Raw genomic sequence first — 13,374 nt, forward strand, 5'->3', positions numbered from 1 at the left:
GTTGCCTTTTGCAGCAAGATAATCAGGGATTAATATAGGATTTGCTGCTGGGTTTAGTTACACGATATCTTGCTGAACAACAAGAAGTTCAATTAAGTTTTGCTCAAATTGTGTTAACATATATAAACGCCAATCCAAAATCTGTTAATTACAAAAGCGTTTCATTAGTTGAATTGTTTCAAAACTGGGTGGGAGTATGGACCGAAGATATGGGGTTCGTAAATTATTGCGTGGATAGGCGTTTGTCGTCAATCGGCAGACAGATATTTTAAAGCCGGAAAGCACCGCTCATTTGTGTTGCTGATTTGTGTACCTGAATAAATTTCATTCACTAAACCATTTAACAAGGGTTTATTTTGAATGAGGATTTTTAAATATATTGATGCAATCCTGATTAATCATCTATGCAATGCGATAGCAATTCAGCTTCAATCCTGCGTTTCCATACAGCTAGTCTTATAATCACCAAGCGTAGCTCAATCAAATCTTCCGTTATAGGAAGGCTGCGCAATGCTCCGTTTAACTATGCAAGAGATGATACTGAGATTAAGGTAGGCGATATGTCCACTAAAGCGTTAAGAGCTCCAGAGCTGCTATATCTCTATAACTTGTCTCAATTACTGAAATGTCAAGAAATCTGTTTGATGTCTACCTCCCTCTGAATTAATGACATTAATATTGTATGTTTGATTTTCGCTTCTTGTGTTAAAGTATTGGAATGCATTTTTAAGAGACCGTTTTTATATGATTTCTATATCGGTTAGATCTTGATTGCACTACTCCTTTTCATTTTCCATCACAACATTTTGAAGTTGCGGTTATAACGCTCGTTGATTCGCTTAAGAATTGCAAATTTTTTGATGTCGTTACTAGTTGATGCTTATTGGGTCTTTGATTAAAGTTCGGAGTACAACATTGCAGCCACACCAGCGGTTTTGAAGAACTGGCGGTTCCAAAACAACGTAGTAGCCAGGGGGCCGCATGACGTTTTTGACCCACATGGAAGAAGATTTCCCCATGCCCGATCACTTGCGAAGTTAGAATGGTTCTCCTTGTTTAACGCACCTGGCAGGTCTTCAAAATCTCCTATTAACTTCACCCGAAAATGTTTTCACCTAGAAGGCCGCGGATGGGAATGAAAGCCACTTCACTGCGCTATTGAGGAAATTCTTGAGTCCAATTTTCCCAGATACGTTTGGTATCGTTTTGGCCAACAAAAACAGTCGTTCGCAGGTTCACCGATGTGTTTTACTATATTGGCCCGATCTTCTTTCTAGATACGTTGTCTCTTCTTTACACTACCATGGAAGCCATATATCAATCATCAGCCAAAGCGGACGTAATGGATTCAGCACCGCTTGGAGCTCCAACTCATGACGAAGATTACACTTTGGGTCTGCGAAAGTGGTCCGGAAAAAATATCGGTTTTAATGGCAGCAGACAAATATTTCGAATGCATCCTCTCGCAATGACAGCGATTCAATCATTTCTGAGCCGTCAATCAGCTGTGCAATTGACTCCATGATCTGCTTGACCAATAGTCATTTGTCCAACAATCGCATCGAAATCCGATTCGAAACTGGCGTGCGAATCGGCAACTTCATCGGAGTGATGTGCCGAACCATCTGAATATTTTATTATGATTCTATTGTCATTGGGACTTTGACATCTTCTGCTTGCGAATTGATGTTCATACCTTCACTATCATGATTGACGACATCTTTTGATGTATTATCAGAAGAGTTTGCTTTTCCGTTTGGCTTGACATTGCCGCAGACAGATTTCCTTCCATAGCACCGCAGTAAGACTGGTAAGTTCAACAACAGATATAGTTAGAGATATTATGGCAGCAATTCATTCCTCTTCAAACGCAAGTTTGGTTTTCTCAAAAGAACAAGATATACTAAGCAGCGCACAGGTCTAATGAAAATGGTACGCAGGGCAGGCTTTCTACAGATGTTGTAGCCAACAAAAGCCCGAAAAGGATTTCCATCGCTATGCTTGGTTCGGCCGATTTGCTGGAATTCAAGGCATAAAGAGTGCATTCAAGCTTTCTCAACTTACCAATAGTTGATTCGCTCCAATGATAGTATTACAAAGAGAAGCATATCATAGGTGCTTCTTCGGTGCAATTCAAAATCAGCAAAGCCTCTTGACAGCTCAACAATTATTTTGCAGGAGATCAGCAACATTAGCTTCAAATTCCTCTTCTTGGAGGTTGCATTGATATTTTTTGCCCACCGGCCAGTAAAACAACATTGATATTCACATTTGCAACTGAGATTTCTTCAGCGATTCTTCCTGATTAGCAAAATCATGGAAAACTTTGGATGCAAACTCGTTATCAACCCGGACAGAATGAACCGTCTTAGCAAATATTCGGTTGGTGACTTTCATATATTATTCCAACCTGGCAGCAGCAGATGATCGTGCAGCAATCGTGCGAGCAACGACTTGTCCTGTGTTCATCAATGATGATAGAATGAGGAATCCTACAAACGGCAGCAGCTGGAGCAGGCTCATCCCTATCGGCATACAAATGACTAGGAGCAGCCGTATCCTGCTTTTGAACCTGCTAACAATAAATTTCGTTGTCTCTCCATTAAAACAGTCTTCACTTTTTGTTCCACCAAAAGGAGAAACGGGTTCCGTTTCGCAATTTTTCCTGCAACAGAGCCACTGAAAGGACCGGCACATTGATGCCAAATTGCTGTAGAAAACGCAACGGCAGATGGGGAATCAAAATCTTCATCTATTCTGCGAATGCATCTGTTGTCCGGCATCGAACGACTTGCGTCGAGAGAATTGTTTTTGAATATATCCATGGTCCACATTTTTGTAACAGCAGAAGTTGAAATAATATTTGCAACATGGGGAGCATATAGATTTTACTCCGACTATCCTGCCGTAGGTAGCTTCACATAACAAATTATTTGACCTCAACGAAGATATTACCAATTCCCGCAACCTGACGTGAATGAAGTGTTAAGTCGGGGAACCGGTCAGCTATATAACCAATACGTTTAGAAGGACTACAATCGCAGACACGGTTTTTAGAGTTGAGAATCAGCTACTGAGTTACTATAAGCCACCTAAAATACAATGACTCATCCGCTCTGGCTGCATCCGCAAAAGCCCCATCAGCAAACTGACTGGGTGCGCCGAACGATCTAGCAGGTATTGCATGTGATGCCAATCACTCGAAACACAAATCCCACTTTTGGGAGAATGATATCATGTCTTTCTTTTTCGTTTTGGCAATCTCAACTGTTCATAATTACGTGAAACTAACGCTGATCAACCTAAATCACCAACTTATGCATCAATACCAAAATGCTTAAACACAATTTTTGCCCTAAAAGGAATATTTTAATCAACGTTGCTATACTAAAGAAGAAGCAACTGAGCCAAAGAAGATTCCAAGGCAGAATCTGCACAAGTATTCGCACCAGCTTCATCCGCATTGTGGACATAGAAAAGATTCAAAGTTAAATTTCATGAAAAATTCATTGGAGTCTTGCTTTGAATCAATCCGTTGTACGAGATATGAAAAACAACCGACCTGGTGGGAGTAGCCGCTCGTCGAACACCAAAGGACTCAATATTAATTTCGAAGCTGACTTGCGCTGGACGGCTGCTCCACCCATTGTCTCGCAGCTTCTTCTATAGGGCAAGAATTAGTACCTCAGAATCCAAGGTATTGAAATGCGGTTTCATCCAACTCTCAGGTTCTGCAAATCGACAGCTGCTTGTTGAAAGCGAGTCTCCTTGTTGAACACTTGAACCCACGGACTTAACTAGCTATTTTGCAGATCAATACCAACGCCCAAATATTTAAGTTAGTAAACTCTTTTTGTTTTTCTGACGTTTGCAGGAAAGCACTCCTTATTGTGCGCTAAATGATCTGTATCGAATGCATCATTATTAGTGAGGGATAAGAAATTCATAAAATCTGAATTCGTTGAACAGCTTTCAAGGACGTTTCATATGGATTAGGGTTAAATCAAACGCCATTGAAGAAGCCCACCAGCAAAAAATACCGACTTTCCGATTGTAGATACCCAGGGGACTCACAGTAATAATAGCCACTGATGATATGATAATATATAGTTTCTATTGGGAAAAACCAAAAAAAGTTAAAATATAAAAATTGATTAACTGTAATCGAGCAAAGATAGAAACTAAGTGTATCAGTGAAATATCTTTAATTTAACAATTGAAAAACATAAAATTAACAATAGCAGATGCTTCTATTAGCATACAATTGGTTCAGCTCCTGTAAACTCATGTCCCAAGTGGCGATTCTGTTGTAATTTTGGTGAATGGAATCAATTTCAAGACCAGTGTTAAACAGAACAATTGAAGATAACTTAATTACTGATTTATCTATGCTTGGCAAATAACTGAGCAAATAGATCAAATGAATTATTGCTAATGTCCCATAATGACTTGGAATACTAGACTCAATTAATAGTTGTCTCATGTTCGTTCTGATTTGTCTCAAAGACTCTTCAGCATCTTTATTTTGAGAAGATGAATTGAGCGCAGTGAATTCATGGAACATACCTTTTTCGTTCAAGAGATGCTCAAACATATTTGAATTGAATTTAATATATTTCATAATAATTAAAGCGATTTGTTGGTAATACTTAATACGGATTGCGGTATAAATATTGATTGAATGAATGAGTCAGTTGTCTATCGTTTGCTCCAGAGAATCAGTCCAACAGGTAAGAAAGATTCATGTTCCGCGGCATTTTAACGAATAGCACTATCAATTAGGCTAGCTTAATCAGCAGAGATATACTCCCGAATGAATAGTTCCTTTCATTTCTGAGGATTTGAAATGTGTAATTCGCTTGGAACCGATAAACAACTTTCAAACTTGCTTAATGCTCATTTAATATTGTTACGAGTGTATCCATATTTGGTAAGGTATTCATTTTTATCAACGAACTTGAACCTAGGTTGATGTGAATCTGTGACTAATTATATTCGGAGTAGAGACGCAAATCATTTGGCAATTCCTTTGCGGTTAACAATCATAAATGATGTCTTTTCTCACCCTCAGCAATAATCACACAGTCATTTTAAATTGAGAATATGCTGGTTTTATCAGAGCATTGTAACCATTTTCAGTCAGTTTGACAAGACTAATGAATATTATTGGTCAAAATGCAATAGGCAAGTCATTACAAAAATTTATTCAAGAATCACTAACGGTCTTTTCAGCGGTACAAATGTCACCACCACTGACACGTTTCACTATTACTTTTCCAATTTTTGATCAGTTTATAAATCAACGCTGATTACAGCATGAGTTGTTTTACCTGCATCAAGACCATTTCGAAAAAGAGAATGATCTTCAATTACATTAAATACTTTCAATTTGATGTTAACCCATGCCCAATAGCAGCTTTGACGGACTCAGATCCTACACTCACTTGAATCATGTATTAGCACTGAAATCGTTTAGCTTTCAGCAACTTTAACTGTAATATCCAAAGCAGTCGCTGATGAATGATTTCACTTTAGTGATCAATATTAGTTCCTTCAAACTCAATGCTCAGTTTGGTTAATATTCATAAATTCGTCATCTGCTCCATTTTATTAGTTAATTAATATCTCAGAATATGACTTCGATTGATAAAAATTCCATTGCATTTTATCAAAAAATGCGTTGCAAGACATTCGATTGTGTGTCAGATATTTTGCAGCGTTATCTTCTTCCAACTCAAGAAGAGCAGAAAAAGGTGCAATAGTTCAATATCCTGACTAGCCAAACCCATATCATGCAACTACGCTTTAATATTTTTTTTATTAATACAATAATTTACGGATTTATTATGCTTCTGAAGGTGTTAATCTTTTGAAAATTGCCGAAAATCCCACATTTTCGATTAACTTTATTGAGTACTCAAATAGCGTTGTCTCCTTCAAAATTTGAGACAAATTTGGATTTACAATCACATTTGATTGGTTGATCAATAATACCGGCAATTCGTTTGAAGTAAGAATGACTTCAGTGTCAGCAATGAAACCCATCAAGTTATTGTGATCTGGTTTCTTGAAGAACATAATAGATTTGGCAAACCATCTTTCAAACAACACCCATGCATCACCAATCGGTAGGCTATGAATCACCATTGATTGATTGCGCATATTCATTTTTGCAAAGTTACTGATCCCAATAATCAATTTGGAAGCTATTTTATCATTCTGAAGAAGACACTGCAGGATTTCATAAAATTTGAAATTGCAAGAAATGAAATACTAAAAAATGGAAATCATTAATTCAATTGTGGGTACAATGTATATCCATGGTCCCTTTAATCTCATTTTTATATTGAAAATCTTCCGATAGTTGAAGAAAGTACTTGAATCAACAAAGAATGTTCTAGGACTTCTGCGCACAAACACGAACCAATGCTAAAAGCATAACGTGTCCAACGTTTAAAATGCAAATTATGAAATTTAACAAACGCTTTCTTGAAATTCCAGGCATTCAACCAACAGAACATATTCATTTATAGCGTCATATAACATGATTCTTTCATTGTTTTAACACTCCTGCAGAGCGTTCGAGCTCGAAGCTTAAATAATTTTTAGTAAGATTAGATAATTGACCGAGCAAAAAATTGAGTATCTTTAACAGAAGGGAGTTATCAAATGATAGTTTCAACAATTATAGCGCTGACGAATAAAATTATGTCATTATTCTTGGAAATTATTACCTGTAAAACTCAAGCTGATGTATTCTGGGTAAGTTGAATTGGTTTGTTCAGTAATTGTAAATGGAAAACATTCTAGCTAGTAAAGCTGCTCTCTCTCACTGGCTGATGCTATTCATCATTGAAAATACAACTCAATTGTTGAGAAATATTAATTGATGCCAAGTAATGGAACATATAGTATTTGGTTTGCCACATCATCCTAATCAGATATCTGGTGAATTCATCAAAGCATCATCAAAGTGGTGCTTTCTGTGGCTTCGAATATGTTTGGGAAAGGAGACCAGTTGCTTATCCATTTGCTTATAATGGTATTTAACCAAATCGTAATGATTTCAGACTTCTTGACAATCAGAATAGGCAAATGAAATATATCCTTCTCTGAATATACCTCTGCACCTAACGGTTGTTAAAGCAAGTGATTAGGCAAGAGACAACTGCACAATAGTAGATAAAGTGGCTCCTTCACGATGTTAAATGGTAACCATTTTTCATCGCTGTTAGCAAATCAATCTGTTGAGCGCGCTCCCAGCAACGACAGCTGAGATTCTTTCATTAACTGAAGTAATAATAAGGGAAATAATCTTTCATAACTAATTACAAGTGGTATAACTACCGGTGGCACTCGATAATCGATATTGCGGAAATCCATTCTGTTTGAGACTATTGTTCTATCTTTCCACTGACAATCGATCTAATGATGAAGAAGTTTTAGTTCTGTGTATTTCAGACTATATTTGCTGAAAGGAAACGAAAATTAGTTATATCGAGACAAAAACCTGTGTCGCTGCAATTTATAACATGTTAGTTGATACGGCAGCATTTCAAGTTTATTTTAAAGCATAGAATTAATTTTATTTTATTTCGTTAATAAATTATCTAAATTACAATTTAGCTGCAAGTAGAAAAATCAAATTTAACTATCTTCCAAGTTTCGATTTTTTACTATTGTATATTCCCTATTCAATTAACAGGTGCAAAGCAGTTTTGATCTTCTAAATTTCCACTGTCCTGCCTTTAAAAATAAATAGTTTCTTGACTATTTTCACTAATATATGATTAATATTTTTCTATTTTTTTTGTTAAAGAATTTGAAATTCTTGACTCAAAATTTACAGATTTCTAGTAAAAGTGATTTGATCTTGACCTTAGAGATTTGTTATATTATGGTTACAGATATTCAATTGAAAAGTTTTATGATCTGAAGATTTCATATGATTCTTTTCTTGAATTCCTCCTTATTGAAAATTGCGTTTTTATTGCCAGCCATTTTTGGTTACATATTCTCCAGGCTTTTCTTCCCTCAACTTTATTACTAATATGTGATATAAATAGCACTGATCAGTTATCATTAAGATGGATCGTTTCTATCCGGTAGCCAAAGAAGACCTGATAGAAGAAAACTATTAAAACCACAACGAAAATTAGTTTAATTCCAATACATTACAAGTATATCCCATATCAGATAATGAAAGTACATTAGAGTTTCAGAGAATTGAGATTATTCCGATTTAAATTTCAACTGTAAGGCAAAATACTATTGAATATGATTTCAGTGCAACGCGAATGTCGTTCCAAATTATATGACATAGCAGCATGAATTTCAAAGGGAAGATCGCAGGCAAATTATCACCAAGCAGCCTATCCATCTAAAATTCCAGATGTTCCTTCAAATTAGATTCAACTGCTGTTTGCCAGTTCAAAGATGTGCCGCAACTAAATGGAGACAGGAACATTTCAATCAATTTACTTTCTAATTATGTAACTCGAAATTATCCGTCACTCCATACAACCAATAACGTTTTTGACGATAGATTTTGACTGATAATAGTATATCCATTGGCACTATTAGGGCCAGTGGGATGTTTGACAGTCGACATAATTTTCTCACTTTACAAAAGTAGTGAAATGAACAAATGGATTCCCATCTCTGCCATGAACTTCAATTATCTCCGAGAGAATACAATCCTTCAAAATTGTCTTGGACGATTCATGAATCCGCTGATATCGCAACCTCAATGTAATTTTTACGCGACTATATCGCCTCCTTTAAATGTTTCACAATTCATAAATGGAATTCTAACTTTGGCTGACCATATTTTTTCTTCGCCCACAATTTTGTGCCCATTCGACTTTATAATGTATTTATTTAATTTTATATGTACTGACTTCCATATATTAACTTATTAGTTATAAAAAATAATAAGAAAACATATATGGGAACAGAACGACTTCAATAAGTTAGAAATAAACTGCAAATGCATCTATAAACACCAACTTATAACAATTAATGAAGTACGTTCAGATTCAAAAGTCTAATGCGATTTCAATTTTTCTCTCATATATTTGATTGATACATCTATGCTGCCTGAATCGGAGGACAAAGAATTTATTTCAAGGACGTTGCTTAATATAATGAGAACTTCACAACGATAGCCCTCGAAGGTCGTTTTAACTCTCGAATGCGGTGAATTGACCGCGATTGAGTAACTCGCTCAATTTCCGTCAATTGCAAGTGCTGGCTCACACCGGTTTGCCTGTGGTGACTCAATAAACTGCTGCAACAACAACTAATTTAATGGTAGATTACGCAGATAGAGTATATATTATCCATAGGGGTTGTATCCCCGCAAGTTGTAGCAGTATTGCTAAGAGAGTCAATGAAGCTTTGCCGCTTGAATTGATGGTTGATTACCAACCTTAATTGTTTTGACATGACGCTGTATTACGGAGTTAGCGCACTTGCTGTCAGGAGTCGAAACAACTTGCGCTTTCACTGGAGCTGATTTCAAGAAGTTTGATTAAATGTGTTAAAGGCTTATTCACTGACTTGATATAATTTTCTTTTCTGTTCCAATTGAAAAGATCGATAGCATTGCCGCTTTCGTCATTCTTTTTCTTTATTTTCATGTTTGCCAAAACATTTATAATCTTCAACGTACCTAGTCCGCAAAATATGTTCTTTATTGATCGGACAAAAGATTGATTATGTTGGTTTTAAACATTTTGTTCAATTTGCCTATCAAGAACAAACTTCTTTTTCATCATTTTGTTGGTCATTATTTTATTTTCCTATTTTAATTGTTTCTTCATTTCCGATAGTGTCGCTTAGTTTCCTATTTGGTAATTTTGTATATTTTGATATTTCTACATTTAATAGAGGTTTGAAAAGCGTTTGAAGTAACTCAACTATATCCTACGTCGTAGATCTAACTGAATGTAATATCTGTCAAACAGCTAACATCCAGTGAGGCCAATCGTACCACTGATAGTGGCAAGATCGTCACCAGGATTCTACCTACCGCAGTTCTTTTTCTTTACCATTGATATTATTTCATCTTGTTTTACAAAGTTAAGATCACCGCACTTTACTGGGAGATGACACAAAATTGTGATGGCGCATCAACAAACTTATAATCAATCGACTTGCTCTCATATCCGATCGTTTAAATAATTGTACGGTCATTAATCTTTCATGATTGGATTAATGTATACGGCTGCAACGAGCTCAGTTCAATTACGTGACGATCCAATTTGCAATTCCCCACAACTTGCCGCGTTGCCATGCGAGATCCGCTTTCTACAGTAATGGCAGACCTAACTTTGGACCGATGATCTTCAATTCTTCTCTCTACTAGCAACTCAGAAGTATTTTTCCACAAGAAGTACCAAGTGCTGACTTCTTTCTTATTTTCATTTTGATTTTCCTCATCTATTCAATATTCAAAAAAATGAAAATGATGATCGTCAGCTACTTTTCATCGTACAGGTTTATAAATCCGATAAATAGTTGATGAAGTCAAATTTACCATTTCTGATAAAGTTAGGTTGAGATCCTCCTTCAGGTTATCATTCAGTTCTTTGCAATATGTCACCGGTCTGCTTCGTGACGGTCCGTGATTTGACCCAGCTAATGATAAAGAAGCCTGCGGATCAGTTCTACGTCTTTTCGTCATTCGTAGTTTTTGACCCAATTATTTTAACACGGATTTTATAGAACAGCATACGAGGAACATTTCAATAGCTCACCAGCAAGAATGTCATGCTTTAATGTATCCTTTTACAATTAGCTATGGGGCTTGGTGATTCAATTTCCAACCGGTATAACTGAGTGTGACGGCTCAAGACTTTAAAAATGGAGTTGTTATTGTTGCTGTGGATCTTAAGTTACACGGTGATACGGATTTTTGCGGCTGTATTACCCTCAGTTTCCATCGAAACACGAACCCTTTCTCCTTTAACGTAGGAGTTGATAAGCAAAAATGCAATGGACATAAATAAATTTTTAGGATGGTCAAGGCCTACGGTCCGGCTGGGGGAAAATCTAGAAGAATTCCGACTGGACCTCGTTCCAATGAAAAAGGCAAAATATATTATTAAACGAAAATGAACAAAAATACTGTGCTTGATCTGTCATGTTCTAAAAGCAAGTGAGCCTCCCGGATATCCACATTTGGTGCCTTAGGATCTGTAACCGGTCGTTACCGGTGAGACTTGCTTGCTAGACAGTTGCCATTGAATACGGCTGGCGATTTCCTTCTCATTCAATTTGCATCTTTGATTTTGACATTAATCTATTATCATGGATTAGCCACAGCGGGTTACTAGCCAAATCGAAAATCTTTGCTCGCAACAATCAAAGCAACCAATATTTTCTGGTACTTTCTCATCTTGAGTTTGGACTTCATTTTGAAACCCCCTCAGCTCGGTTCGTTGATTCAAGCGTTTGGCAAAAGAACTGGTGGTTTTGATGAACAAGATAATTGCGAGAACAATAATGCAGCATTAACTTTGATTTGCCTTACTGTAGGTTCCGTCGGATTAGCTGCTGCTGTCTTGAAAAATGTGCTATGAATTGGAGAGTATGGCCGATGAGTATTAGCAATTTTGGAAAGCCATTATTGTACTTCTAGCGCTCCAACTGTTATTATTATGACCAGCTCACCTACTTCCTTAAATGGCAAACCGCATTACCTAATAAAAAGGATTTTAATGAATTTCTTAACCAGATATATTGCTTCATTCTGAAGAATTAGAATGCTAAACGAGTTCCCGCCTTTTCTATGTTGCTTCAGTTTCGACCACAAACAACACTGAAGGAGCTCATAGTCAATTTAGAGAGTCTCACAAAATTACGTTGGCTGACGAAACGGATTTGGCCAAGTATCAAGGTGAGAATGCTATTCTAGGCAGGATAGCAACATTGGCGCTACTGACTTTCGCCGAGGAATCATCGAAAAAGCGGAAAGAGAAACAATTATCTTGTTGTCGTTGTAACCAGATAAATCATTAGCTACCTGAGAGATTGCCACCTCCGGCAGCACTTCCAGGCTTCTGAGTCCCAGTAAAAGCATTCGCGGTCCTCCCCTGTCTAGATAATAAAAACCTGGACGAGTAGCTTTTGCGCTTGTCGTTGAGGGTTCCTGGCAAGCTTTTTCTAACGCCAAATATTTTCATGTTGTTCAGATAGATCGTAACAGAGCATTGCTGCCACCTGATCGATCATTGATCTCGATGCAGATTCAGGCTGTCTTACAACAATTGGTAACATGTTTCGAATTGGTGGATGATTATTTATTTTTCTCCAAGTTCCTTGTACTGAAATTCTCATATCCGTTTTTTCCAGTACAGCGAAACCGGTATTGAATTCATTCCAAGATGATTGTCTTTATCTAAAGTCGTTTGTGCTAGTGACGAAAGACCTTCACTATCATATAAATGACTTGTTGCAATACGTTCTGCAGCCGCTATAACTTGAAAATGAAGAAACAGCATTGGCGATTTTGGAGAAACTAATGATACGTCAGTAGCCACGATTCTCTCATTTTGGCTGCTAGCTGTCTAAAATGCCAGTTTGGTCAAATAGAAAACTGGAACACAATTATTAGGTAGTGATGCACTAAGAAGAACGCCGATGCCATTGATATGCTTCTCAAAGTACTTCATGGGCAGCGCACAATTGATGCTCCTGACGATAATGGTAATTTTTATACCTGAAAAGATGAACGCTCACCGCTTGTTGTTGCTGACGCAATTGGTTCATTTTGCCCCAATTTGTTCCTGTTCATTTGCAGCTGGCCGGACGAATCTTCAAATCGAAATCTCTTAACATTCGTTGCCTACCATAGCTCCCGCAGGGAGTTCTTACAACTGGTTTGCTTCGCGTTGTTTAAATGATTTAGCGACGCAGATTGAATCAAGCATCGGATGTCCGCTATTTGCCAAATTTATCACAACGAATCTGCTGCCCGCCTGGAACATCGAAATGCAACATCTGTGTGAAAAACCTTAAAAGAGCAAATGATTGGTCACTACGTGCGAAGCATAGCTGCGCTGATTACCCGATTCATATCGTAATTGATTTTCTGCGATTCGTGGATCTTTGTTCACTGCAAGTTACGAATTTTTTATGGAAAACACCTGCCGTCGCTATGTTGTGCTTTCCTGCATTTGCAGATCATGCGATAACTGCTAAACGTACTAGGCAACCCAAGTATGTTCATTCATGTGTCGTTTAGTGTTCTAGCAAAATCGGATATCACACATATAATTAGAGAAAAATCAAAAACGAACATGGAATGATTTGGGCGTTTGATCTATTGGCATCACTCCCGAATCACGGGCCGAGACAAGGAAGCTTCCT

The 13,374-nt window shown here is 37.1% G+C and overlaps 4 protein-coding genes across 4 annotated transcripts; all 4 read right to left on the reverse strand.

The window, feature by feature from the left end:
• Positions 1 to 2,331: 2,331 nt before the first annotated feature.
• ASCRUDRAFT_155923 (uncharacterized protein) lies at positions 2,332 to 2,876 on the reverse strand. The gene has a single exon (XM_020189352.1). It carries the CDS (start codon positions 2,695 to 2,697, stop codon positions 2,401 to 2,403), a length of 297 nt encoding a protein of 98 aa, XP_020046374.1. The 5' UTR covers positions 2,698 to 2,876; the 3' UTR covers positions 2,332 to 2,400.
• A 1,355-nt stretch (positions 2,877 to 4,231) lies between these two features.
• On the reverse strand, positions 4,232 to 4,594 carry ASCRUDRAFT_8842 (uncharacterized protein; the record flags this gene model as incomplete). Its single annotated transcript, XM_020194998.1, has 1 exon — positions 4,232 to 4,594. The coding sequence occupies one exon, from the start codon at positions 4,592 to 4,594 to the stop codon at positions 4,232 to 4,234; it is 363 nt and encodes a 120-aa protein (XP_020046375.1).
• A 1,250-nt stretch (positions 4,595 to 5,844) lies between these two features.
• ASCRUDRAFT_71120 (uncharacterized protein) lies at positions 5,845 to 6,168 on the reverse strand (the record flags this gene model as incomplete). The annotated part of the gene is made up of 1 exon (XM_020191888.1): positions 5,845 to 6,168. One exon carries the CDS (start codon positions 6,166 to 6,168, stop codon positions 5,845 to 5,847), a length of 324 nt encoding a protein of 107 aa, XP_020046376.1.
• Positions 6,169 to 6,298: 130 nt separating this feature from the next.
• Positions 6,299 to 6,658, reverse strand: ASCRUDRAFT_155934 (uncharacterized protein). Its single transcript, XM_020189353.1, has one exon. The coding sequence runs from the start codon at positions 6,525 to 6,527 to the stop codon at positions 6,342 to 6,344; it is 186 nt and encodes a 61-aa protein (XP_020046377.1). The 5' UTR covers positions 6,528 to 6,658; the 3' UTR covers positions 6,299 to 6,341.
• Positions 6,659 to 13,374: the final 6,716 nt, after the last annotated feature.

Source organism: Ascoidea rubescens, assembly GCF_001661345.1.
Source record: "Ascoidea rubescens DSM 1968 unplaced genomic scaffold ASCRUscaffold_9, whole genome shotgun sequence".
NCBI lineage: Eukaryota > Fungi > Ascomycota > Saccharomycetes > Ascoideales > Ascoideaceae > Ascoidea > Ascoidea rubescens.